This window comes from Plectropomus leopardus, chromosome 8 (genome assembly GCF_008729295.1).
Source record: "Plectropomus leopardus isolate mb chromosome 8, YSFRI_Pleo_2.0, whole genome shotgun sequence".
In the NCBI taxonomy this organism is placed as follows: Eukaryota; Metazoa; Chordata; class Actinopteri; order Perciformes; family Serranidae; genus Plectropomus; species Plectropomus leopardus.
Window position 1 is genome coordinate 15,055,169 of NC_056470.1, and position 26,998 is coordinate 15,082,166.

Below are 26,998 nucleotides of genomic sequence, written 5' to 3' on the forward strand. Positions count from 1 at the left end.
TAAAGAACATCAGGACATCAGCGAATACTTTGACCCTTGACTGAATGTAAAGACTGAATATCTCATTTATAAATGCATATTTTACATGCAAGTCTATGATTTTGACAAAAGACAATACGTAAGCAGTGGCACAAGTGCTAACTTTGCAAAAATAGAGCCTAGACAAGCATTTTTTTAAGACAAATGACACAACACTTAATTTAGCACTAACCACCAGCTAAATGGGGGTAAAATATGGTAGATTTCAAACCAAAAAAAATGATTTAGTATTGAGTGGCAGTGAATTAGAACATCTATCTGTCAGAGGCTGGTAGATGCTGATGCATGGAGCAGGATAGGAGATCACTGTAAATGTATGCGCTCATGTCCTGATGTGTACTCATGTCAGAAAATGGCCAAGACAGAAGAAACTTTGGGGTTCAAATCAGGTTCAGACACTCCTGAAGTAGCAGATGTTGACTCACTTGTGGGATTTTTTCATGTTGGCACCATCAGGACCCTCTCCGCAGTCGTAGGCTTGGATGGTGAAGGTGTGCTCCTTCTGCAGCTCACAGTCCAGCTTGTCTTTGGCCCGGATGACCCCCTCACCAGTGGACTTGTCCAGGACCACTGCCTCAAAGGGGACATTCTGCCCGTGGATCCTGAAGCCGCAAATCTCACCTGAACACGTCAAGAGCCAAAAGAGAGTTTGCTCAGAATAACTGACGTCAGGTACTAACTTTTATTGCTTAAATGAAAAGTTATGTTAACAACAAAACCATAAAACCACGCAAAAAAAAAAAGATCAGCCACAGGTTTTGGGTGCCAGGGAGTTGTAGATTGGGGTGGGTGTGTCTGTGGAGGAAGCCCAAAAGCACTGTCATATGGGTGAGTACTTGGAGGGGGAGATGGGAGAGGGTGTGGGACATTTAGTATCATAGTAGACGGAGTGTATTTTTCCAAGCCACTTGAAAACATTGCATCCAGTCATGCAGGCAGAAACTGAAAAGATGTGGACAGGCATTTCACAAGGGTACTTAGGATATTAGAAATCAAATTCACGAAACCCAGCCCAAAACGTAAGTACATAGAAAACAGTATTTGAAGTCAAGATCATTTATCTCTGTAATGAATACAAAGTACAGCCTATTGCATGATAGAAACAATAATTAATATAAATAAAAGAAATAAAATCTTTACAATAGTGCATTATAGCATTGTGATAAGCACCAATTCATTCTTCAAAACCCTAAAAAGTCTGAAAGAAAAAAAACCCAGACAACACCTCTGAAAATATTTGTTCTTTATCAAAGATGGTCTTCCCGTGTCATTTCGCCTCTCACCCAAAACTACTGCAAAATGAATCAAAATAAAATGAAATCATAATCAACAGTATTCAAACAAAAAAGTACTGGATGAGAACTGGGGTTAGAAATATCAACTTGCTTGACATCCACATCAAATGACAACTGCAGCCATGCTAATGGTAGAGATTAGTGGTGGAGAATTAACTTAAGAGTTCCACTGAGGCAAAGATGCAACAACAGAAACTTTGTAGCAGAGAGAGTTTGCATTAGTTAACAATCTCAGCAGCTTTCAGTTGAAGACTTTAATGTCAGAAAAGTCCACAGGAGTCACTGTACCTGCATATATCTGATCGGTCTCAGAGAGGCACCACAAACATGGATGATGCCTTCAACACACTGAGGTTTTATCCTCTTAATATACAAATTCTAGTGTAAAATTTTGCTCCAATTGTCATGGGTGTTGGTTGTGAAATCATCTTAAGTGTCCTTTTACATTTTGCTTTATTTAAAATGTGCCAAAAATAGGCTTTTCCTTACTTTTTTTTTTGTTGGACAAAATGGCAGCAAAGTGACTGAAAACTCCTGTTTTAAAGCAGCTTTCTGTTTCCTGGTGACAGCTGAAAAACTGTTAGGGTCTGCAAACTGCAATGGATGTCTCATGCACAGATATTTCTAAGTACAGTCAGCCCCACATCACACTTTTCATCCAGCTGTTGGAAGTCCAAAAAACTGAGGGTGAGAAAAACATAAAATCGAGAAAACCAAATGGGGAGATTACAGAGCATGGTGGGAGTTTCTGTGTAAAAGTGTGGATGCTGTTTTGTTTTGGTTTTTTTTTTTTGCGTTAGTGGGTTAATAATAACAACTAAGCACAAGGCAGAAGAAAGAGCCCAAGATCACCTTCTTCAGTGAGGGTCACCTCAAAACTCTCTACAAGGAAGGGAGAGAAGATAAACCCAGATCAGTTAAAAGAAAAGTTAGAATCGCAGAGACAACACAGAGAGGACAGGATGGAAACATACTCTTGCTATAAGCTTAGAGAATCACCAACAGAAAATATTCAGTTTCTCACGAGCAAAAAGTCTTCTGCCAGTTGAAAGAAAAGAAGGATTAAAACATTCATGAAAAGCTGGTTATGTCAAACTGTTGCAGTTTTATTAATGGCTTAGAAGCTCATTTTAGAAGAAACAAACTGGCGAAAAGTGACAGAACATCCAATAACAGGCAGTAGACTAACTTTTTAGTGTCAGCGTGTTTCTGGGGATTCTGCCCTTCATCTTACCTCTCAAAACACTGCAAGAGTTCCCCCTAGGTTGACTGCTTTGGCCCAGGATGGCGTTTAAACACTCACTCTACCACTTATCGCCACACCAAATTCCATTCTGAAATTAAACACTTTAACAAAAACAATTTCTTTCCATTTTTATCCATTACTTTTTGAAATCCACGCGATCTACTCTTCACATCTGCATTAATTACATCTACCACACAGCACTAACTTAAAAAGAAAGCAATGTCACTTTTTAAGTTGCTTTGCCTACCACTCAAGTTACGAAAAAATAGATCCCATCCAAGCCCAGTGTGTTAACTACATGCTAAATAAGCGCACAAGTCCAAAGTGCCTCCCTAAGTTACCATATGATAGGTTGCTTATGAGCAATGCAGCATTTAAAAGGTTATGTTTTAACTTGTCGGAGAACAATGGATGCAAAACAGCATCAGCATCGATCTGCTTTAAATGAACATTCCTGGTATAGCTCAGCTGAAAACACGGACTCCATCAGCACGTTATTGTGTTACTGAGCTGGTTATTGAACTTATCTGGTAATGAGTTGAATCTGACTCGACTGACATAATTCTGAGTCAGGTACAGCCCTACATTTTATTTAAAAATAGTATAATGGATTGATTAATTTATTTTGATAATCATGAAAAAATCGGGTAATAAGCAGATTGGGTGTACAAAAGAACCACATAATGAAATCCTGTTCTGCTTGGCTGTTTGTTTTTAAGCCCTGTCAGGGCCTCCAGTGGGCTGGACCTGGTCATTTTGTTTTCACCTACCAAACAATTAGAAATGGATTTCACATTAGGGACTGCTGTTCAGGGCCAGTCATGCAGTGGGAGTTGTGGGCCTCCCTGTTCACCACAGCTCTAATGACCAGCTCACACCAGCAATTCAGGGATCCTTCTGCTTTTCACTGGTCAAACACACACAGGCCAGTCTTTGGTAGGTATTGATTGTACACTCTTGATCTGCTGAGGTAATCTAAACCCTGGCACTAAATAAATACAGTGAATTATATTCAGAATATTAATTGGTTAATAGATCAATATTCTGTATATTCTCTATCTATTTGTAGAAACAAGGACGTCTAATGTTCCTACATGACTCAAATAACTCAGATTGGTTGGGAAATACTCCCTGCTTTGTGTCTCTTGCTTGTTTTAGAGCACAGTCATCCATGAACACCGAGATCATTTTCAAGTTCACAAGAGCTTTGGTTTAAACTATTTCAGCTCCAGTCAGCCTGACTGAACTCACCACACGTATAGAGACACTATTAAGGCAAGCCCCACAGCACATCAATGTAATAAACACAAACTCCCACAGCAGATCCTCATTCATGCTAAACATTTACATATTCACACTAATCTGACTTGAGAGTCTGTGATTGGGCTTTTTTGGCCTGTGGATCAGCTTTACAGTGAACCTTGTTTGTTGGCACAGATGGAGCGACTAGAAGGAGGCTGGCACGACAGAGCTGGTCACCCCTGCTGCCACGTGAAGCCAGATTGCTTGCTCTGTCTCGAGAGAGAGAGAGAGAGAGAGAGAGAGCTAGTTCACAGGGACACGCTGTCCATTCGCAAAGCCCGGCTCATCAAAAAAGGAAGCCCCAGCTGAGAGAAGTGGGAGCACCAAACTCTGTATCCAACACTAATTTGCTGTGAAAGGAGACAAACATCACGTAGAGAATGGGCATATTATTCAACCCCCTGCCCTTTAGAAATGATGGGCCTCTTGCTAAAACTGTACCTTAAAAACTGTGGGCTGCCAGGCTGATGAGCTCTTGAGAAAATTTTTCACATAACTGTGTGAAGAATATTACATTTGATATTGCATGGACTTTAAAACCTCAGTTGCAAAATCAGAAAAGTAATTTGAGATTTTACAAATGGTCATATCAAGTGAAGTGACTGCTTAGTGTGAAGCGACTAGCAGACAAAAGATCACCCAAATCATATGATGTGAAATGGTGGGAAATCATTTCCAATGCTGTGGTGCTTTGAGTGCCGGCCAGAGTCAATCCTGGCGTGATTAAAAACCCCAGAGCGAATGCTGCCTAGGTGCAAAAAGCAAACTAATTGTGGCTCTCCAATGGATGGGGGAAAAAACAAAACAAAACAAAACAAAACATGAAAGAGTATTTTGAGCTAAATATCAAAAGGGCCAATCTGGAGGATATGGTAGCCAGCTGTACATCAGCATGACAGACATGTCATAAAAATCAAATGTGCTGCATGCCATCAAGTCACACAGTCCTCTACCAGGAGTGCATTCGACGACTGCTCAACAATCAGCAAGGTTATCTTCTTCTTCTCTAGTAGGTGAACATTTGAGTCATGTAAAAATATAATTTCATACATAACCTATATCAGAGAGAAAGATCATGACACACTCATAATTTCAAAGCATTATGCAGAGGGTAGATTTGTGGTCTTGCTCTCATTTTAAGGTCTAGTGTGTAGGATTTATGGAATATGGAATACAATCTTAATACGTATATTTTCTTTAGTGTATAATCACTGGAAAATAAGAATCGTTGTGCTTTTATTACTTTAGAATGAGCCACCTATATCTACATGCAGGGCCTCATTTATGGAGATCGCCATGTTGAACCGCCATGTTTCTACAGTAATCCAGAACAGACAATCCAAAACCTGGGTCAAGATAGGGCCATTTGTGGTTTCATGTTGGCCATCATAGTTAGCAGCGTCACATGACAATCAGAAGATCAGTGTCAGAAAACATACAGATTTTTGTAACAGGAAACCGCTTTATTCAGTGTTTTTACTGGTTTAAATCACCAGGGTTGTTTATTTTGTAGAGAAAGAAACCTTTGCGAATAATTCAGCTGCTGGTAAAAACCTCCTGAGCGTCTGAATCTTTAGTTATCAGAGATAAAAAGTGAGCATACACTAGCAGGTGCTGGGCTAGCACTGTGTCTAAAGCCTCATTCCCACTGCACGCCCCTCTCCTCCTAAGCAGCTCTCTAACACCGACTTTGAAAGAGAAACTGAATAAATAAAAGATATAAAGAGAGAAAAAACAGCAAATGTTTTCAAAGACCTCTGTTTCTGTTGCTGTCTACTGTTTACCTGATCTCCTGCCTGTCTGCAACGTCACACGGACACACCAACACAACAGCCCCCCACACACACAAAAGCTGACAGAAAGGCAGACTCATGTGGTCCAGCGGTGTGTTCACTGGCAGTGGGAATACAACCAATGGCCTATTTTTAGCGGGTTAACCCATGTTTGAAAATGCACATGCTAATTCTTGTGGGAAAGGCGTATAAGACATGCCAAATAATGTCAGAGAAACATTGATTTGTGTCCTGAAACTGCTTTATTTTCTCCTTTTTTATTTTTATTTTTAACCCATTCAAATCACCTGGGCCATTTGTTTTCGAGAGAAAGAGACCTCTGTGGATAATTATGCTCCCAGTAAAAGCTCCTGAACAATAAACACTTAAGGAGATCTAACTGGGAGAAAATTTTGCTGGTTTCAATCTGCCATCCTCACTGCTAGTTGCCACTAAATCCCCCTAAATCTCACACACTGCTCCTTTGAAAGAACACTGAGTCCAGTTTATAACTAGTCAGTTAGCAAACTGATGACATGCTTTTAAACATACACATCAATATCCTTGAAATCTCTATGAAAAGTAATAAGTCATAGATGAACAATTTTTCCTGCATCCATTACTTATAACACAAAGCTTTACGGTACAGAGCAATTTGTGTGGTTTATTTTTGATTTACAGTAAAAAATGAGTCATTCCAAGTGAAGTGAAGCTGACGGAGTAAATGAATAGCAGCAGCAGCAGCATTAAACCTCATCTCTCACCTGCATAGCGTAGAGGAGCATCCTTGTCCAGTGCAATTAGAGGAGGGTCCAGAAGTACTTTGTCATCGTTTTCCGTTACAATCCCATGGTACGTCGTCTCGATCCATGGCTTGTGCTTATTTACTATGAGAAACAGAGAGAGGAAATGTAAGTGTCTGCAAATAATTAAAAAAAGTTCTGTCCTGAGGTATGATGTGCTTATGGGTAACTTGTTTTCCTCCCACCAGCACTAATTGGTGATTTACATCTTTTTTCTGTACGTTTAATGATCAGATTTCAGCTGTGTTCTCTCAAATTCCTACTTTGACTTTTATTTATTTTATTTTCAGCTTGAGTAAATTTTCATTGAGTTTTTGGATGCTTTACTATTATTTAAAGAAGCACCATGCAATGGAGGGATCACCCAAAACAGGAGCCAGCAATCATGAGTCAAGTGGGAGCAACACTGTGCAGGGTTTCAGCTAGTGTAATGTTTGGTGGGGTGAAACTCTGCCACATATGACTCAAAATTACACATCAATCTCCATCCTTAATACAATGCACTAATATTTAATGTTTCAATTTATCCAAACTGAGGACAAATTCTTTCAAGATGATTTTCTGATAGCACTTTGTATGCCAGTAATGTTCCAAGATGCAGACAAAACCATAGTCTGTATTAGTTAGTAAATTTTCACAGGGGATTACATGGACGATAAAGGCTCTGGCTATGACTTTCCGGCACATTTGTGGGGCACAAGTTGGGCCGTTTACAGCTTTGTGTGCTAGTCGGTCTGGGAAGCATCCCAGCTGCAGATTGGACTCTGTTGGAGCTGGCGGCTGCAGAAAAAGCTGCAGTGAGTGACATATTTGGGCTGGCTTAGAACCCAGCGTTGACGCAGGGGAGATGCAGCTCCCCTACAGCCAATATGCGCTCGCTCCAGAGTGAGGGGAGTGGATGGCATTCCTGTGCTACTGATCTGCAAAGGTGATGCTAATGCTAGCTGACAACCCACTAAGGGGGATAGAAACACTGGGAGAGGTAAATGTATCAGGCATGTTTCCTGAAGACTAGACAGTAACCAAAAAAGCAAGTATGTCCAAATTATATATGACTGATTGATTGATTCATTTGTTTATTCAAGTGTCATGCACATAATTGTGCCCAGCCCACATGGGCTTATAAGATGATAACAATGCAAAAATACAGAAATGGTCACATATCTATTCTAATACATATAAATAACTGACTGTATTTTGAGGTGATCATTTTAGTTCAGGCATAATATCATATTGAGGTAATATTAATCAGGGCCACAGACTGCAATTACATAATTGCCTTGTGCCAGACCTATTTACAAGCAGCTCCTCTTTTTTACTCTTTGATCGCACTGACTGAGTCAAATCTCTGAACCATTTCTGAAAGAAATAAGTCAATATTTTGTTTTTGAAGCGACTGAAAGATGTAGGAAATCCAGAGCTTGTTCAAATCCTCTGTTCAGACAGGCTGCCTCTCTGCCCTCATCTGAAACCCACTGCCCTCATTCAGAAGGTCATTTTGAATGTAAACACTCACACCGCCACGTCATGCATTTAAACTAATCATATGCTCACAAATAACTGCTGCAGTAGCCTGAACAATAAACAGCAGGAATTCATCAACAACAGCACAACAGGTATTTGGCCCAAAAGTAATGTGTCTGGTTACATAATAATTCATCTGGGCTTAACAATAATCTATTAAATAATTTATGACGCATAATTTGGCAGTGGTTATGCAGGAGCTTTCACTTTTTTCAGAGGAATCTAAGTTGTCAGAAGTGTTAAAGGACACACAAAAGATCTCAGGCAGTGGAAAATAAAGCTCTAAAAGTGGGCTTTCTCTACCATGTCAAAGTTTCTGAGATATTATGCTCAAAAAGCTGCAATACAGCTGCAGCAGCAACTGATGGCTTAAGTCTTGATTAATGCTCTGTGTGAATAAGTCTGAGACAAATATTTGACTTCTAGCAAATAAGTGAAACATCAATTACACGCCTGATGAGCGTTTTCTCATTTTAATTATTCCACTGCAGCACAAAGTTGCACTGCTGAGCTTCTTAAATAAATAAAAAAGCCTCCAACACTATTATAAGGCCATCATTCAACCAAACGCATTCACAAGCAAATCATATTTTCAACTTACTTATGCTATTTTGCCATGAAATTAAACTGCAATTATTTTCAGATTTTGCTTTTATTAGACAGGGCAGTATGTTAATCAGCTCTTTGGCAACTCCAGCATCTGGCCGAAGGGTATGTGAATGGAAATGCTCAATATTAGTAGCTTCTTTACAATCTGAATCTCATCCCCCCGCCCACATCTATCCAATTACCTGCACACAATGACACACTGAGCAAGACATTCATCTCAACAAGCACCATTATTTAAACAGACAGTGGGTTAATTACTGTGTCTCTGTTGCAAAATGCTTACGCCATTCAAGCATTTACTGAGACTGCTGAATGAAAATGTTGTTGCCACCTGTGTGCTCGTAATACTGCTGTAACTGTTGCTATATATGGTCTCCAATTTGTGTGTTTTAACATCTGAAAATGAAAGTAATATACTCACCCATTTAATACCAGTTACCAGTAACAGTTCTATTAGTTGTTTCTCATTAGCTGATCCAAAAAAGCTCCTTAGGTTAAACAATACACAATGCATCCAGAATTAATGGCAGTTGTTATCATTTTTTCCTCTGTGAGTCTTTACAGTTAAATTCTGATTGCAATATGTTTTGCATACTGAAATTAAATCCGCAGCCATGTCATGCTGAAGAAAGCCTCAACATCACACATTCATCATCTGACTAATAAAAGGACGCCTGATGTTCAGTGGCAAATTCTTTGCTACAATTATATTATGAGCCTTAAACAGTAACCAGATAAAAGAAAACCTATAAAAGCATAAATAAATAATGAGGATGTTTTCAGCCTACTTTAAATGTCAGCCTGCCAAATCCAATTTCAGCAGAGCAAATGACGCTGCGCTATGTGTCTTTACATAATTTGGTGTAATTCTCAGTGATTGCACGATCAATGAAAATTATTTACAAGCTTCTTGCTCAAGATTGATGTGATGTGGGCATCACAGTTATTTACTTACACACCAAACTATTTTTTCCAGACAGAAAAGTTCTTTCAGAGGTATCCTCTGAATGAAGTAGACCTGTATTCAATGTTTGTCACAATGCACCAAGTAAATATGTTCTTGAGTGCCTCGAGGCTTAATAAACATCATTAAATGTGCTGCAGCATTAATCAATCACATTGTTAAAAATTTCTAGTTCTTTTTCAAAAACATGTTTGAAATATCTTTGTTTGTCTTAGTAAGAAATAGATAAATTACTTAATGTAGTTAGAACTTGAGTATATTTGGTTAAAGTGGAAACAGACAACTTTTTAACTTTTCCCCCCTTAGTGTTTCCAAGTGGTATTACTGACAGTGCTGTTTTTCTTTCCTGCAATAGAGGTCCACAGTTACTTTGGTTACTCCAGCATCCACCATTTCTGCTACTGGGGACAGTAACTGTAAAGAAACTGCACTGATACTCTTTGATAACTAGGGATAGCTACAGATTAGGGTTCACATTTGACACGATACTGGTTCCTGTACCCAGTGGTACCTTTCTTTGGTGCTTAACTTTCTCTCTAGTAACCAAAATTTTATTTCAGTTGTAGAGGTCCAAAGTTCCCAATTTCAAAATTGTTATTAATGTGAAGAGAGCCAGAGAGCGACACACTCTGCTCCATCTAGGTTGCGAAATGTAGATAACGGTATGTATTCTGAGCCTCTTAATTGGGCATTAACCTCACGTTTGTGCATGCAATTGTTGAAAAAACAGACTAAAAAAAAACAACTACTACTTGTAAGACACAACTGATGCATAGAATTGAAATGAGAAAAACGTGTCTGATACGCTTGCAGTCTAGACACGGGGTACTCTAACACAGATGTGCTCTCAAGTACCGAAATGTGGCACTGATGATTAACCATGAATGATTGACCATGAGTCAGTAATCTAAAAAGTACAAAGTTTGGTACTAACCAGGAGATCTTACCTGGTGACAGATCAAATTGCATAGTGAAAATGATGTTATAGGGAGCCAATCTAAACGCCAATAGGGTCATTATTCTATAGCCATTACACTGTGCAAACAACATTTACTTCATAATGAAAAGTTAAAGCAAACAACTTGTCTATTTCTACTTTTGTGTCCTACACAAGCAGTGCTTATTAAGAACAACTTGTTGTGTTAGCTAGTAATTTATAATAGATCAAGCCCAATAAATCGTCTTTACTGAGCGTCTTGTGACCTAAAGTGAAGTGGATGTCTTTAGACAGATTGCCAAGCCAGACTACTACAATAATCTGCTTTAGCGTCCAACAGAGTCACAGTAACTGTTAGCCAGGTCACATGTGGGCCTCACATTGGTCCATGATTCACCCACAGTCTTTAGGACTGAGGTGCACTGAACCAGCATTGAGTGGTACAACATCAAACTGTATTCTCAAAGCTCCTGCAGGCTTATGCAAAACATTTCAGCCTAATCCTGACCAATAACACAGAAATTCACTAAGAAGACTGTCTGTATGTACTCTTTCTTTGTGGTTAAGTTAAAAGTAAATTCCTTTGATCTTAAAAGCACTGTGTCCACTTGTATGGTATTTATCTCCACCTTGATTGATGAGTAAGGGGATAGAAAAGACTTTTACTTTACAAAGTGCATTTCATCCACAGTAAACAAGCAACGGGCTGCTGACACAGGTTAAACTAAATGCTGTATTTTGGAAGTCAGACAACTTTGTTGCAGATCATCAACTTTGTGCTGTGAAGTCGAGCAAAGTCTGACAGGAGAGACCAATTCCCAACAATGCTCAGAGATCAATAGAAATAAGGGATAATGCAGATATGCTCACAGATGGAAAACTGGGGAGCAGAAAAACATGACACAGATAAAAGTAGGTTTGAGGACAAAAGAGGCACTACCACCGTAAATCACTGTTAAAATAAAAGCCCCTTTCACTAACACACACCCCCTGTGAAATGAAATCTAAAGCATGATGTTATTTAATGCGTGAAATTCTCACATACATTGTGTGAAATTGCCAACAAAGCCCCTTAGACGGGAAAGCTTCATCATCTCCCCGCAAGCCTGCAGTGAATGGGAATAACATTCACTGCAGACATTATTTGCAGAAATACAGACACCATTATTCACAGAAAGTGGGTGATTTATCACATATACTACCTATAAGATAAGATTTCTTATAAATAAGAGACTGTATTGTGAACAAGGGACGAGTTGTTTTTTCGTGAGGGGAGGCTTTTCGGATTTAAGATAAAATGAGATTAGGAAAGGGGCTTTGAAATGTTTGAGGCAGTCTAGGAAGAGGACCCGCTGCTGCAACACTGATGATGTTCAGCGTGGAGGAATGCCATTTTCTTAATTTAACTTAAGAAGGAAACCAATTCATCTAATGCAATGCATACTCACTACTGGCCCAATTACAACCTGCAGACTCACTCCTTCAATCACATAAAAGCAGATAATTTAGGAGAAATCTCTTGACTCCAAACGAATAATCAACATTAAACTGTCAAGATCCCTCTGACTGACATTCTGCAGATGATGCTTAAAAAGATTAGAATAGTTTTGCAGTGTATCCACAGTCAATCGACATAATGTCTTATCTTTTAATACACAGGGTTGCAGCGGTATGAAATTTTCACGGCACAATAATCATCTCAGAAAACATTGCAGTGCCACAATGACAGACACTGTGGTGACACCTTGCACCCCAGAGCTTCACAGTCAGGAGGTTAGGGAGACACCATGCGCTTCACGGCTTCACCGCTGGGTGGGGAGAGACTGTGTGTCAGGTGAGAATGACACCATGCACCCCGGAGCTTCAGTGTTGTGCGAGAGAGAGCCTAATGTGCCTCCAACTGGTCGACAGCTTTGTGAAACTTTGAGTTTTTTTAACTCCCCCAACTACAGGCAGTTATCAGTACAACAATCTGTCCAGTGTAAAATTAGTCTGTAAATTTTCATTGTGTCTAAAATGATAGGTATCCTCATTTTATGGAGGATTTTGAAATCCACCTGCTCTGTGCTGCAGAAAAAAGGGCTCTGCTCAGGGTGAGTTGTGAGGGAGGCTCATGTGTTTGCGTTCCGGTGCTGGAAACACCGACACAGAAATGATTCGACTCAGTTAATAACGGTTGGGTAAAATGATCATTCCTGTGACTGTGTGTGACAGGTGCAGCAGCAGTACCACAAACACTGAAATGGCATTCATACTCTGCAAAAAAACATCTGAATGCCTAAATTGAAAACCGAATACCTACCCAATTATCAAATACTCCAATAGCTGAATATATGGGTCCAGCCCTAAACCCCACAAAACAGGGAGAAATACTCATGACAATCTCCCAGAGCCAAAAGTGATATCTTCAAAGTGCTTGTTTTGTCCAATCAGGCAAATCCTACAATTTAAGAATCTGAAAACAGATGATGGCTGACACTTTTTGCTGTGTAAATTCATTGAACAATTACTCACTCATAAAAATATGTTGCAGACTAATTTTCTGTTGATCAACCAATCTAATGATTGTTTCTGCTAATCCAGTGTAGAATGACAAAAGAGATCATGTTCCTAAATCCTCACAAGTCAAACCTATGAAAGTCACAACAATGTAGGTCATTGTTACGGCAGGAAAAAAGGAATGTTAAACTGTTTATTGGAATTACTATTTTTTCAGCAAATTTCACACTGAAGACAAGAAGAGCACAATGATTGTGCAAGACTCTGCCACTAAATGTATCTGTTGGGAAGATAGCTGCTGAAAAAATAGACGATGCTGTGACACTTAATTTTCAAGTCACTAAGCTATTACAGGATGCCTTAAGGAACAAGAAGTAAAGATGTTACATTATTAATTCCATTAAATGCGTCTTTTACTGCTAGATGGCAGAAGAGTGATTGAAGAAAGCTGAACAGAAAGGAGCAAAAAAGTAAAAAAAAAAACAAAAAAAAAAACATGCATATATTGTGAAGTTAAGGAACTACAGTGACCCACCATCATATTTATAGCACAGAGAACCACTGGCCTTAATATAAATATTAGATGAAGAGTTGAGATATAAATACACAGATATAATGGGATGAAGTTTGCCTCTTGCTAAATAATAGATATAACCCTGCCACATAATCCCATGCTGACGTAGAATGAAACATCTTTAAAAAAAAGAGATTCACCTCAAAAATCCAACAACAAATGGACCCATATACTGTATCCACTGCCAAACAAATTTCTCTAGCAAAATAAACTCCTTTAACAGATCTTTGAGAAAGGAATGATAGGTCAGAAGAATTGGACAAACACACATCAAAACATTAATGTAGGAGCACAGATGGACACTTAGTGGACCCACTTACAGCTGGGCAACACAGTACCTGGTATTCAATCCTGTTATGCAGCAAAATAAGCCAGTGACACTTAATCCTATAATGGGATGCATCTACTTCATTCACTGACAAGGTCAGGCGACAAGCAAGTCATCAAACAAAGCATGCACAGCTGCCAAATCTTTATTATGCATGTCTTACGACAAGCATGATACAATGACATGAAAAAAAGATGTCTGCCAACACCAGGATTCCACTTTGAAGATGTCTAAATGATAAATGGAGAATTCAGGGGAACAAGAACTTTTTAGAGAGAGGGAGAGAGAGACAAGGGTTGAAACACAGCTGACTTCTGACATAGGTGGACGAGGATAAAGTACTACGTGGGCTTATAATACATCCATGGTGCCAAGCTGTGTCGTGCCAAGCCATCGACTGATCATCTCTATGTCTCTGTCGGCTGTACTGTGCACTTTTTTTAAGAGGCCATTAATGCTTTCAAATGATGTGGTTCCTGAAATGATGCACGCTTTGTCATGTGTGGAAATAGGTAAAGATTAGTTAATCCTAAAGTAGGATGAATTCTTAAGCTGCAGCCTTCTGTTGTAGTTGTTTACAAAGCAACTCAATAGGAATCAAATTAAGCTATCCCCACTTTAACTAACCACAGACAGTTGCCTGAACAAAACTACTTGTTGTGCATTGTGATTAGCACAGCAACTAATTTATTCACAATAAATGGTGTTGCATTGAAAAGGCTAAATAGACACTTTTTTTTCAGATTTTCCTAAAATAGAAACCGCAATCCATCAACAACATCAACAATCAATAATATAAAACTCCAAAGAAGACTTTCACTTTCTGTGGAGGCACATATTTAACAGTCAGACAGACTTTCATGACCCCCAAAGAACAGGGTAACACCACTGACCATTCACAGAATAAAAAGACAAAGCCCCTTTATAGCTGCCTAGCTCTTTTATTGAAGCCTAACCTTTACAGTTTGACCTATTAACCGTGATGAAAAACTTCCTGTGAGAACGTTAGGGCCACAATAGGTCCTGCTAATCCCGAGATTCAACAGGATGCCTGTACACATTCTCTCTCCCTCTATGCCAGTGCTGTGATGTCTCTTCTTCATGGAGGGGAAATAAAATCACTCTGCCTCCCCAACGCTCACCAAAAGCTTAGCACGTGTCCAGCTACTGTATAACCCTCGCTACTGCCACGGACTTAACCAAATACGATGATACCAGACTGTTAGCAGGCTGCTGGAATACTACCACAGCTGGCTGGATTGTAGCAGCATCACTGCAGCAGATGATCAGTCTGTAATTATCAGATGAAGCCCGATAATGCCTGGGAACCTCTGAGGGCGTGTTGTGTAATGATGATGGTGCGGCCAAGTGTCAGGCCTAGGGGGCGTTCTGAAGATCTGCTTCATCGATTTAGCTCATATTTTACTTTTGATGTGTGACTGCCTGCGGGCTTTCATCTTCTTTGATTACATGCAAATGTGAAGCTCTACTACACCTCCCTGTAAGGCAAATCGGCTACTGAGCAACACTTAACTCTTTAGTGCAATGATAGATCAAGTATCTATTTGCAAGCAGTTTAGTTTCTAGTGCGGTACTTCAAAGAAAAACTTTGGTATTTTTGAATATAAACTGGTCCAGTATTGAAAGACACCACTCACGCTGCAGTGGCAAAACAGGCTGCAATGTAATCCCTACAGTCAATCAGGGTTCCTACAGCTAAAGGCAAGTTGGATTTAAGACTTTTTAAGATTTTTTTAATGCCATCCAGGATTCAATTTAAGACAAAAAAAAAGATAAACTGACAGTTATCACTTTGCCTAAATGTTTACAGAAACATCAAATGTGATTTTGTCTTGAGGCAGAGAAAAGAGTTGGGAAATACCTGCTGTTTGTTGGCAATTTTGTTGGTCTTCTTACGTTTCTCATTCTGCCTCAATTCCATTTGTGCATTGCCTTTACTGGTTTTCTTTACTGTAAAATTTTGGTTAAATACCCAATTTTCTTCAGATCTATACTTCCCTACGTTATCAAGAGTACATTGACACTAGCTAGCAGACATTGGACTCACTGCCCTGAGCATCCTGACCCGAAACAAAATGTGAGTGTTGTTGGTTCCACTATCCTGAATGGTCTCGCTAATGCAAGAGGCATTTAGGGATCATTTAATTAAGTAAGAGTTTTTACCAAGTATCTGAGATTTTACAATGCAACGTCAGAAGAAAAACAATCCTAAAATCCTATTTTTCATGTCGTTGCAGTTTTAGGTCTTTTGAAAGATTGATTTAGGACCATTAAATACCAATTAAGGCCTTAGTTTTAGATTAATTTAAGGCTTTTTAAGGATCTACAGGAAATCTGGTCAATTGTGCACCGTCATTTTACATCCATTAAATGTGTTTTTGCCACTGACAGGCTCAGACTGTGTGAGTATCTGACAAAATTATGATAAAGACCCTACAGAGAAATTAATATTTTTCCTTACATTTCACTAATCTGTTTGTTAATTTGACCTTTTCTGCCCTTAGGAGCCGTCTCGTGAGAGGTGACTTGTTACAGGAAAAACAACAGTGTAAGCTTTTAGTGAAAGTTGCAGAGGAGAGCCACCAAGAGTTTGTTGTGTCGGAGATCAGAAAGCTTGGTTTAAGGCTCATTTATGTTCATCGTTACATAGAGAGACGGAGAAAGACGGAGACGTCTGTCCGTTCTCTACATTCATTTGTCTGTATTTGTGCATGTTTTCTGAAAGCTTATGGATACAGATGAAACAGAGGAGTGCCAGTGTAATGTAGTTCAAGAAGGATACGACCATGAGAGATGAGGAAGTAATTTAAATAATGGCAGAACAGAATGAATCGGTAATCTTTAGTTATATGTATTGAAATGAGTAAAAAAGAATTCTCCTTCCACATGTAGGGATGTATATGACCGCACAGACCTATGCCACATACAGTGCAGCCTCTGTTAAAAGGTACAAAATCATGTCCCTCTCCACCATTTGTTGTTGTCTGAAACTTTTGATTGGCTGTACAATGCCATCAAAAAGGACGCATATAAGTATGAGGGCAGTGACATTTACAACTTTTGAAATGTACATATCGATTTTGGTACATAAAGGGAGCATAAATGAGCCTTTAGTTTTGTCTAAAAGATATTTAATGTCATGGCTGAATAACTAGCTGATTCCGACAATGTGAAAAAGTCTATGGGATTTCTCTGTAAAGTCCTTTCTGTTATATTGTCAGGCACTTTTAATAACAATATGAGACCCTCAGTGGCAAAAACAAACACTTTGCCCATCGGGATTAAACTGCAGCCTGTGTTGCAGGTGCAGCTGGAGCGGTCTCTCACAATACAGGACCATTTTTAAAAATTGATGAGTCCATTACTCACTTTGTCACAAAAACATGATAACATAGGGTCCAGGTTCAAAAATACTTACATTTCCCTTACATTTACCCTTTCTTTTCACACTTAAAGAAACTTCCATACTAAATAAACTCTCAAGCTGACTGTAAATAGTGCGAAACAGAGCAAATAAATGTTAGCATGCTTACATGTCTTTAATCAAAACATAAGCAGCTGGTGCACGTGTTTAACTTTGATTAAAAATACCAAATACGCTCTGTTGCAAATGTTTGATTGCCAGAATTATGAATAACTTAAATTTAATAGGAAAACCTGCCAATCACAGGCAACATAAGTGGCAGCACGGTCTACAAGCAGAGTGTGCAGTCTGTCTTTTTTTATTGTTTGAGACTAAATAAAGCCTCTCAGTTGCCAGGTTGATTTTCATATTTGTCCCTTTAGCTGCAGTGGTACATTGACGAAAGGAGACGGCAGCACGTGTTCAGGTAATAGTAAGACCTTGAGGTGGTTCCATGGCGACAGCAAAATAAAAAAAAGCTTTGAAAATGTTTAAACTGTAACAAAAAAATACAGAAAAATATGCAAAATGCACCACTTACATCAACTGCCTCAGAGAATATGAGCGGTAGGCAATTCCAGCTGTGGACTGATTTCTAACTATTCAACATCTCTGTGCTTGCCAGAAGCAGGAGTGCTTTCAACAACAACCACAGGGCCCCTTCATGGCAGTTTAGGAGGCAGCTTCAGGCCTTACTGAAGTCAGACAGAAATATCTTTGAGAAACAAACAGAAATTGCAGGCAAATAAGTGAAGGAATGACATGCATGCAAATATGAGTCAAGTCATGACTTCAATTATACTGGTGAGCGGCTCTCTTTTAATTTTAGGATTGGGATTAATCAATGGACAATCTGCTCACGGACTGAAACACTGGGCACACTTCTCTGTTTGTCTTGCTTTACAAGCTCCTCAGCTTGTTGACGAAAGCCACCTCCATCACAGACCAAGGACTGTTCTAGGGACCCTTATAGGAAACCCAGACCTCAGGGGCCCTCACTCCCTAAACACCCCGCTCACACAGGAGAGCCTCTCAGTTTCTCTGCCAGGCAACAACATTTGTTTGTCCTCTGAGCAGTCTGAACCACCCAAAAGAACGAACACACCCTCGACTACCATAGTGCTCCTCTAAGAAGGGGGTTGGGAGTCGCAGAGCCTTGAATGCAACTCAATCACCTCTCTGTGTGAATGGCACAAAAGAGCCAGTGAGAGTGGAGAAGTGAGAGCAAGATGGCTGGAGCTCTGCGCAGGCGCTCGGGTGCAGCTGACCTGCGGCAGGTAATGTGCACTTTGGTTACCTATTTCCCAAGGAGCCTGAATCTAGATGTGGGCACGCCCAAATGTGAATAGATCTGCAGTGCTAAAGGGAGGAGGTAGATAAGCTGCAGAATCGGGTCGAGTTAAAACCTGTATGCTATGGTTTTTATTACACTCACACCAATAAGGATAATGTATTCAATTACATTTGTGACATTTAATTGTTGTTTAGACTAACCCCCCTTAAAAAAACATTTATGTGCATTAACATATATAGAAACACAAATAGAAACACAAACATGCATCTAATGCAAACATATACACAAGAGGCAGACACACAAATGGAAAAAGTCACACAGGAACAGACACGACTCTCATTCATCTATTGGTTTTGCTGTTATTTATTTATTTATTTTCTTTTTCAAAACCCTTTTTGCTTGTTTGTTTTAATTCATTTATTGATTTTCCTTTTTATTAACAGTCCTTTCTTAATTTATTATAATTAGTATTACTGCAAGTACTATTAAAGACTCAAATACTTTTTTGCCCAAATCATCTCCACACAGCTGCTTCCATTCAATAACTATTTACATCTTCTCCATGCACTTCTAAAGTTAATATCTCTATTTCAATTTCCTGTATATCATTGACCTTTACCCACCCCTAGCTTTCTATCCCATCTTTATGTCATCCCTGTCTTTGTTATTGAAAATAAATAAATCATTGATAATGACATTTTAAAAGGATATTTTGACAATTTTTAAACCACCTTCATGTCAAAAAATTGCAGGTAATATGTGTACATGAACTGTGGTAAACTTCCCACTATCTAACCAGTGCCTGAACAGTAAAAACAGAGGCAGAAGAAACTCCAATCAAACAGTTAAACTAAACAGCGCTGATCAAATACACAACAAGATTCAGTTACTGAGTTGCACATTTCTTGCCTCAAATGTTTTCAGAAACTTGTTAAAGCTTACCGTTTAACTGTGATATAAGATTGCGGGCAAGTTTGCATTACATGACCCACAAGCAGGAGTATTTATTTGTCTGGTACAGCACAGTGCATTCTGGTAGTTGTAGACGTTCTGACTCTTGAGCAAAAGCAAATGTCTCTGGTCATGTAGCACCAAGTTCAAAAGTATTTGTGTCTTTCTACTGCATGGACGACCTGGTTTTTGTGTGAGGACCCTCTTTATATCGGTGAAATAATTCTTTAAAGAAGAAAAAATGCTATTTATGCCATACATTTTTTGTGGATTTTGGTGGTTTGTTGCAATATCATCTTCACAAGATAATGCTACTGTAAAGTCATATAGTTAATAAAACTTAATTGAGCAGATTTAACAAATCAGTATCATGGTATGGTATGAGGGTAAAACTGTTAAAATCCTGGAGATTCTGACACTTTCTCATATTGGTGTTTTTATTTGTGGGTACTACTTTTTGCTCTGCACCTGCAGGTCCAAATGTATAAAATAAGTACCAATGACTCACACAAATGTAAACTTCTTTCTTGGTGGCTGACACAACTTCCCAGTCATCAGGCACAACTTAATATTCACAACTGAATGACCCTTTCTTAACAGTTCACTGACTCCATTCAGTCCCTGAAGGCACCAATGAGAGGAAAGTCACCACCGACCCAAATTGAGTCCAGTATTCTCATGGCCTATCTTTCCAGCACTAAGTGGCAAATTACCAAATCGAAATGCTTCAACAACTTAGCACTTTCAGGGGATTATCTCATAAACACATTCTTGAAGGGCTTGAGTCGTGATCCTTCGAACAGTGACCACATTGTGACGTTCTTAGACAAGATCCCGACCCCTGAAGTCTGGCCCTGAAGGCCCTTTGTTCGTCTGAGAAATCTCTGAATAAATTCTGAAAAAATACAAGAGTTAACTTGTAGGAACAGGGCCTCTATGTAGGGCAAGTAAACAGTTATCCAGGGCAATAGAAGGTACATTTTTTGGTAATGGTTCTTATAATACTCAACAGAAGCAGTAATCAATTATAAATCCCACTTTAATAACAATGCAAAGTCCTTTCATTATCTCAGTCCTGATTGTCAGTTTGCCAGCATGATATTTCTTTAAGATATTAGCTGTAAATGTAGGTCACAACCCAGTGAGTGTGTGATCAGGTTTGATTATGGACAGCGCCACCATGCGGTCAGTTACAAGGCATTTTTTGGCCCTTAAATCCTGTTCCGTGAGGAGTAGAAGCATATTTTCCCCCTAAATTTGCTTCTAAATTTATGAGTATTGGTCTCACATAATTCTTCCTTGAACTTTCTCTGAAATCATTTTAACCGCTCCAACAAACAGCACCCAATCTTCCCCAAATTTGATACATAATAGTCTGAGCGTGAGAATGTTTACTCATTTGTTTTTTGGATTTTGTTTCTATATAATGGCTGCAAACATCTTTTGGACATGGCATATTTGACACTATCACTCTAACACTTTGCAAAACTGAAATAAAATTTGGATGACATGCTCACAGCAACTTTGAATAATCATGCAAGTTATGGTTGCATTTGCATATAGGGTGGTACAAGAGGATAATATTAAATGGCCATGACTCAGACCATGAGTCTGTTTAATGGAAATTTTGCAAAATTCATCCCAGTACAAAGCCTTGTACAAATCCTGGGTGGGCCGATCAAAATTTAAATAGCACATTTTTATAAATATGCAGTTCCTGCAGGGTCTTTTTAAGTTGCATCTGTGTGCAATGACTAATGATGATTAAACCACATATCTTGTAGTGACAAGACACTGAGGAATACGTGGAGCAGATCACTAAAACATCAGACAAAATCCTTCCCATCAATCAAAACCACCTGGAGTGACGCACTGATGACAGCTGACATTTTCTTTTGTGTTTTACCAGATGACAAAAGGCCTGACATGGTCAAAGTCAAACATCTGAAACTTAACTGATTTGATGGTTGATATTTAATGATGTTATTTCTGAGGAGAAGCAAGTCTGTAAACTGGCGCTGAATGACGGCACAAAACAGTGTTACAGGAGCTGCATGGGAGAGTCGAAACAATGCAGTCATTGTCAGCTGTGTGCATCCACATACTGTCTGTTTGCCATAACATAGCAAGATGACATACGTCACATGGACTGTAGGGAGCTAAAGAGGTGGGAATAAGGAATCGGAGTGTCTACAACAAATAGAAAACTTGAGCATATTCCCAGGGTCAACCAGATCACTGTTCGCAGTCATGTTACGCTTTGTTTTCTGTGATCCTTTAATCAATAGACCTATTTGTGATGAGAGACTTTCATAAACCAAGCAGAAGGTTTCAATCAATGTTGTTTTTTGAAGGCAGATCTCAATAATGGTTGAGTGAGTGAAGCTGCTGATGGCCACTTGTATGGCTGAAAAGGCCTGTGAATATGTATTTAGACTAAAGCTGAAATGATTAATAAATCATTTGTGATAATGATCATTTAAATCATTTTTCAAGTAAGAACACAAAGGATATTAGGGGTGTGAATCATCAGAAACCCCACGGTACAATTGTATCACGATACTTAATTAATATTATTGCGATTTTTAAGATGTAGTAACATGCTGAGTAATGTGATAACATACATTGTGATAAATTACAATTTATTACCTTTTTTTCAACAGCAAATTATATCCCAAAAGGAAAACTTATTTAAAAAATTTATTTTACGATGAAATTTTCAATCTGTTTATCTTACGTCACTGCATTTTATTGAAGCAAAATGTATCTAGTGGCCTTTAAAAGTAATTTATTTTCTTGTTCTAATAGGCTTAAGTTGAACTTGTAATATTAACAATATACAATTTTTACAAAAATCAATACCTGGCATCCATGAATTGATACCACATTGCCACACAAAAATATCACAATAATATGCTGTATTGATTTTTTTGGGAAAAAATAAAGTATTGTTACTTTAGCATGCTCTTGAGATGTCAACATTTTTGAAAGACTGTTCATGTAAGTTTGTATATTGGCTGGCAGCCCATTTGTTTTGTTTTGGGTTTGACTTTTCTTTTCAATTTTTTGTATGTCCTGTAAATCTGTCATTGAAAATAGAAAATAAAGCATTTTAAAAAAATAAATAAAAAAGTAAGTAATTTTTTTCTGCCTGGCTTCTGTATATGTAAAAATAGAAAATAAACAGATTTTTTAATGAGGCTGCATTGCAGGAGAAACCTCAGAGGTGTTACATTTGAAAAAGAAAAATATTGACCTGATTCGTTGCTCTAACCGTAACTGACATGCAATTTTCAGTGGATCAATGGCAAGCATCTCCAATGAATGTAAGACGAGGACGACTGGGAGAGAACACTGCACCTAACCTGTAATATTCTTCACTGCAATGTAAGGAGAACGCATATGTTAACTCAGCAGCACACAAAGCAGGGCGTCCAATTTGTTCAACTAGAACTACTTAATTCGATGATGAATGGGCCGAGAAACTTCCCAGCAGCCGGCTTTTCCTTTGTCTGGCTGTGTGTGCACAGAGGAAGCTCGTGCATTTCAGCAGACCTAATGTTTGACTCTTGAACATGAGGACACCCAGCAGCAGCTGCACACGGTAACAGCAACATAAATAAGATTACATGAGTGAGACCTTTAAAACAAGCAACAAAAGCCACCGACGAGACGAGAAGCTGCGGAGGAGGAAAAAAATATTGACAGTAGTGGACAACACCAAAGAGTTAATCACCTAAAACGCTTTGAAGCTTCAACAGGCTTGCCACAGAAGATCTGCGTTTGTCCAGTTTTACACTCACTGACAGTTCCTTGCTGGAAGTGTAATGAATCATATAGTGTAGGTACGAATTTAAAAACATATTTTTTTCACCAGATACTTCAAGGTTGGTTGTAGCCACGTCATCAGTGCTGAATGTTTGTGTAGGCGAATAGCTGAGGCTACAATATCTCTTGCCAGGGCTGAAAAACTCTCTTGAATGTGCCAAACCTCAATCTGCTTCTGCAGTGATAAAATCAAATCATTTGTAGACACCTAATCTAGAGGATTCAGGAGCATGAAGGGAAAAATCTGGGGGGGTTATGCTGTCTCATCCACTACAAGGTGGCTGATAATAAAACAACAAATCAACAAGCCGTGAAAAGGCAAAGCCGGACTGCAGGTGACAAGAGGTGGCGCACAAAAAGAGGGAGTGACCTTTGGTTAATAAAAGATAAGACCTCACCAAGATGGTGATTTCACAGGTCTCCTGCGCTGATAAGAGCAGGGAAGTCAGCAGGTGCACTCTACAAACACACACTTGGCTACCACATAAAAAAGTCAGAATCACACATTACCCAGGACTAACCGCTACAGGCCTTTTTTCTTTCTATTGATGGAAAAATAAATTAAGTTACTGCTTTACAAATGGTGGCCTCCCGGTGCTGTGCATTCTCAGCTGCTTGACATGGCAACAGAAAAAAATATGGCTGGATTAGAAGCCCCTGTGCAGACTTTTATGGCCACCAATATCCCTTTCATGGTGTGTTCATAGAAAATAAAGCGGGGTGTAACATTAAAAGAAAACAACACACACTGGCCTCCAGCAATAGGGACTGCCCAGGCATGCTGATATGGCTAGTGACTAATATGCACCCGCCTTTACACACCCTGAAACAGGAAGCTCACCCTGGGGAGTCAGTGGATTGAGTTTAACGTGAAAACACAGTCTATAAATTCATGCAGTGAGGGTGTTCATGTCTGAGCAGTGAGCTGCTGTAAGGAGGGAGGTGGACCGCCCTGCAGCAAATAAATGCATGTCTCCTCTCACTGTGTGGTGATGTCCATCGGTGACATTGCAAATGAAGAGTTGCACTTTCAGGTCTTATTTAGTCTCTGGGCATTGTAAGCAGGCCCGGACCTACTGAGGGCTTTTTACTTAAGCCTGTGATCACAGCACATTAATTATTAAATCCACCGACAAAACAGGGGCTTGGAGAGAGGATCTGCAATGCGTAGCCAACCAAGCTGCGTCCTGGTGCGACCACAACGTTGCCAAACCAAGGATTAGGCCCACTAATGGGAGAATAAAAATCACAAATAAATAAGAAAAGCTAAGAAAACACATAATCACTCGCCTTATATCAGATGTAGTCAAATATGTTCTAAAAAGGGATAAGTACAGGGAGTACCAGACACAGGTAAGTTTAAAAAAAAAATGTTACAAACTCCGTAGATGGTGAGAAATATTTAACATTTTCACATCACATTGTTAAGAATGCAGAAGAAGAAACCAGAAGCCAGAAATAGCCTGAATGCAGATGACAGAAGGGGGTCGTTTCGTGGCCTTGATATTATCTCCAAAGTAGCCTGCCTGGTGATTTTACGCTTCGCGATAAAATCTTACACACTTGTGATAACTGTGGTTTGGATATAATGAGTAATGTGTGTTATAATTGAAGGTAAAAATGGATATGATGTCGCGGGATGCACTTGCTGCCGCCGGGATAGGCTCCTTCGCTACATCCCTCCGCTGCGGCTCCGGAGCTGACCATCCCTGAGCAGGTTCCTGAACATCCCTCAGGACCGCACTGTCTAGCTAACGTTTGTTTTAACCGTTAACGACCGGAGGGGGGAAAAAAACGGAAAGCTCCGGACAACCGTTAACTGTCAACCCCGACGAAACCACGGAGAAACCAGTGTGACACAAACAGGCAGACACAAAACAACGGGATATAAATCCCAGCTTAGTTACCTTTAGCTGCCTCCACCGCACATAATAGTCCGAGGACCAGTCCGACAGCGGATGCAAATGGTGTATTCCCTCGGAACCGCATCCCGACTTCAAGTTCAACCGCGGCGAAGTAAAAAACAACCTTCTTCTTCCCTCGTCAGTCAGGCGGGATGTTTCTCCAACAAGAAAAATAAAATCCAGAAGATGAGTGTCGGTTACCACGGTAGCTCTAAGATGGCCGTCGTCGCCGCCGCCGCTCTGCTATCCCCTTCAATCACCGCTTCTCTCGCAGTTTTGCAGCTTGACGCGTTCAGGGACTGTCGGATATTTGTGGGACACCTTCCCTGCGCACTGATTCACACACATTCTCCCATATTAGAGCCCGTGCACTCCTGCGCCCCTCTTTATGTGTAGCCTGCGTGGTTCAAGAAGTATTCAAATCTTCATCTGAAGTTAAAGTAGTAACCTAATACTATACTGTAAACAGCCGTCTAAAAAAGCAAATCAAACTTCAAGTAAAATTTGTATCAAAATACAGCAGGCCTACTTACCAAAAGTAAATGTACTCATTATGCAGAGTAGCCATTTCAGAATCACTGACTGGAGATAATTCTTGATGCATTGATAATGTTTGGGGCAATTTAAATTATTTTATATAATCTATTGTGAGATAGCTTAACCAAGGCCTTATAATACATTGGAATTTTGATAATTTTTTATTTCATATTTATAATTGAAACCTGCAAAGTAACATGCTTTATTTTATGTTTGCTCTCTGCCCAGTGTTTGCTTTTTTTTTGAATTACATGACTTTTGAGGTGAGATTCTTCCTCCAGGAGTTTCCTAGAGCTCATCTGTGCAGCCTGTTATTCTTTTGATGTTGTATTTCAGTCATTTTGTTTTGTGCAAAACATAAACTGAAATCAAAACCTTATCGGTGTAATGTAGTTAAGTAAAAACAATGAAAGAGAGTGTAATTGAGTAGAAGTTTAAAGCATACAATGGAAATATTGAAGTACAGTACAAGTACCTCAAAATTGTACTTTAGTATTTGAATAGATATAGCCTGCTTAGTTATATTCCACAACTGCATTAATTTGATAACTGTTGAATCATAATATAAACCCATGAAAAGGCAGTTTAGCCAGCAACCAGAGTGTATCCAATGAAGATTTGACCTGCAAAACTGTAATGGCAGAGAATCACCCTATCTCTGATTATAAATCTAAACCTAAGATTTTACTCTTTTTTTTTTTTCTTTTTTCTTTTTTTTTATTAAATTAAAAAAAGAGCCACAATAAAATGGCATTTTAAGTAAGAGTTCCTGCATGGGAGCAAGGCTGAATTATTGTCAGCTGACATAATAAATGTTGCTCAGCCACCTGATTGTGAGGCCCTGTGGTGTCTTGTGTCTAAATATAGGCTTAAAGAACTTCATTATTGTAATTGTTTTGTGTTTAATGTATCATATCTCAAAACCATTCACAGTAAATCTGTGTTTTAAGTTATTATACCAGCACTGAAACATCAGGCTATATTACCTAGTTGACAGCTAGGGCTGGGACCACCTGTACTTTGAGGACATGGCAACGTCATTACAAGAAGGAATGATGAAATTTTCAGTGTCCAGCCAGTTTATTTTTGTCTCCTGTCAGGTTAATCAAACAATGCATGAGGTCAGTTTTGTTCTCTGAAATTTCCATTTGTCTTATCATATAAAGAT

The 26,998-nt window shown here is 39.1% G+C and overlaps 1 protein-coding gene across 4 annotated transcripts in view; it reads right to left on the bottom strand.

The window, feature by feature from the left end:
• clstn1 (calsyntenin 1) overlaps positions 1–25,545 on the bottom strand; it is a 46,420-nt gene extending 20,875 nt beyond the window's left edge. For 2 of the 4 annotated variants that reach the window (XM_042491302.1, XM_042491300.1), the window contains exons 1-4: positions 25,297–25,545; positions 6,419–6,541; positions 2,187–2,216; positions 465–660 (exon numbers count right to left, since the gene is read on the bottom strand). In XM_042491302.1, the coding sequence (XP_042347236.1) occupies positions 465–660; positions 2,187–2,216; positions 6,419–6,541; positions 25,297–25,378 (431 nt within the window). In that variant the 5' untranslated portion in view covers positions 25,379–25,545. The remainder of the gene's footprint in view (positions 1–464; positions 661–2,186; positions 2,217–6,418; positions 6,542–25,296) is intronic. The other 2 variants (XM_042491304.1, XM_042491301.1) reach the window with 1 other exon arrangement.
• Positions 25,546–26,998: the final 1,453 nt, after the last annotated feature.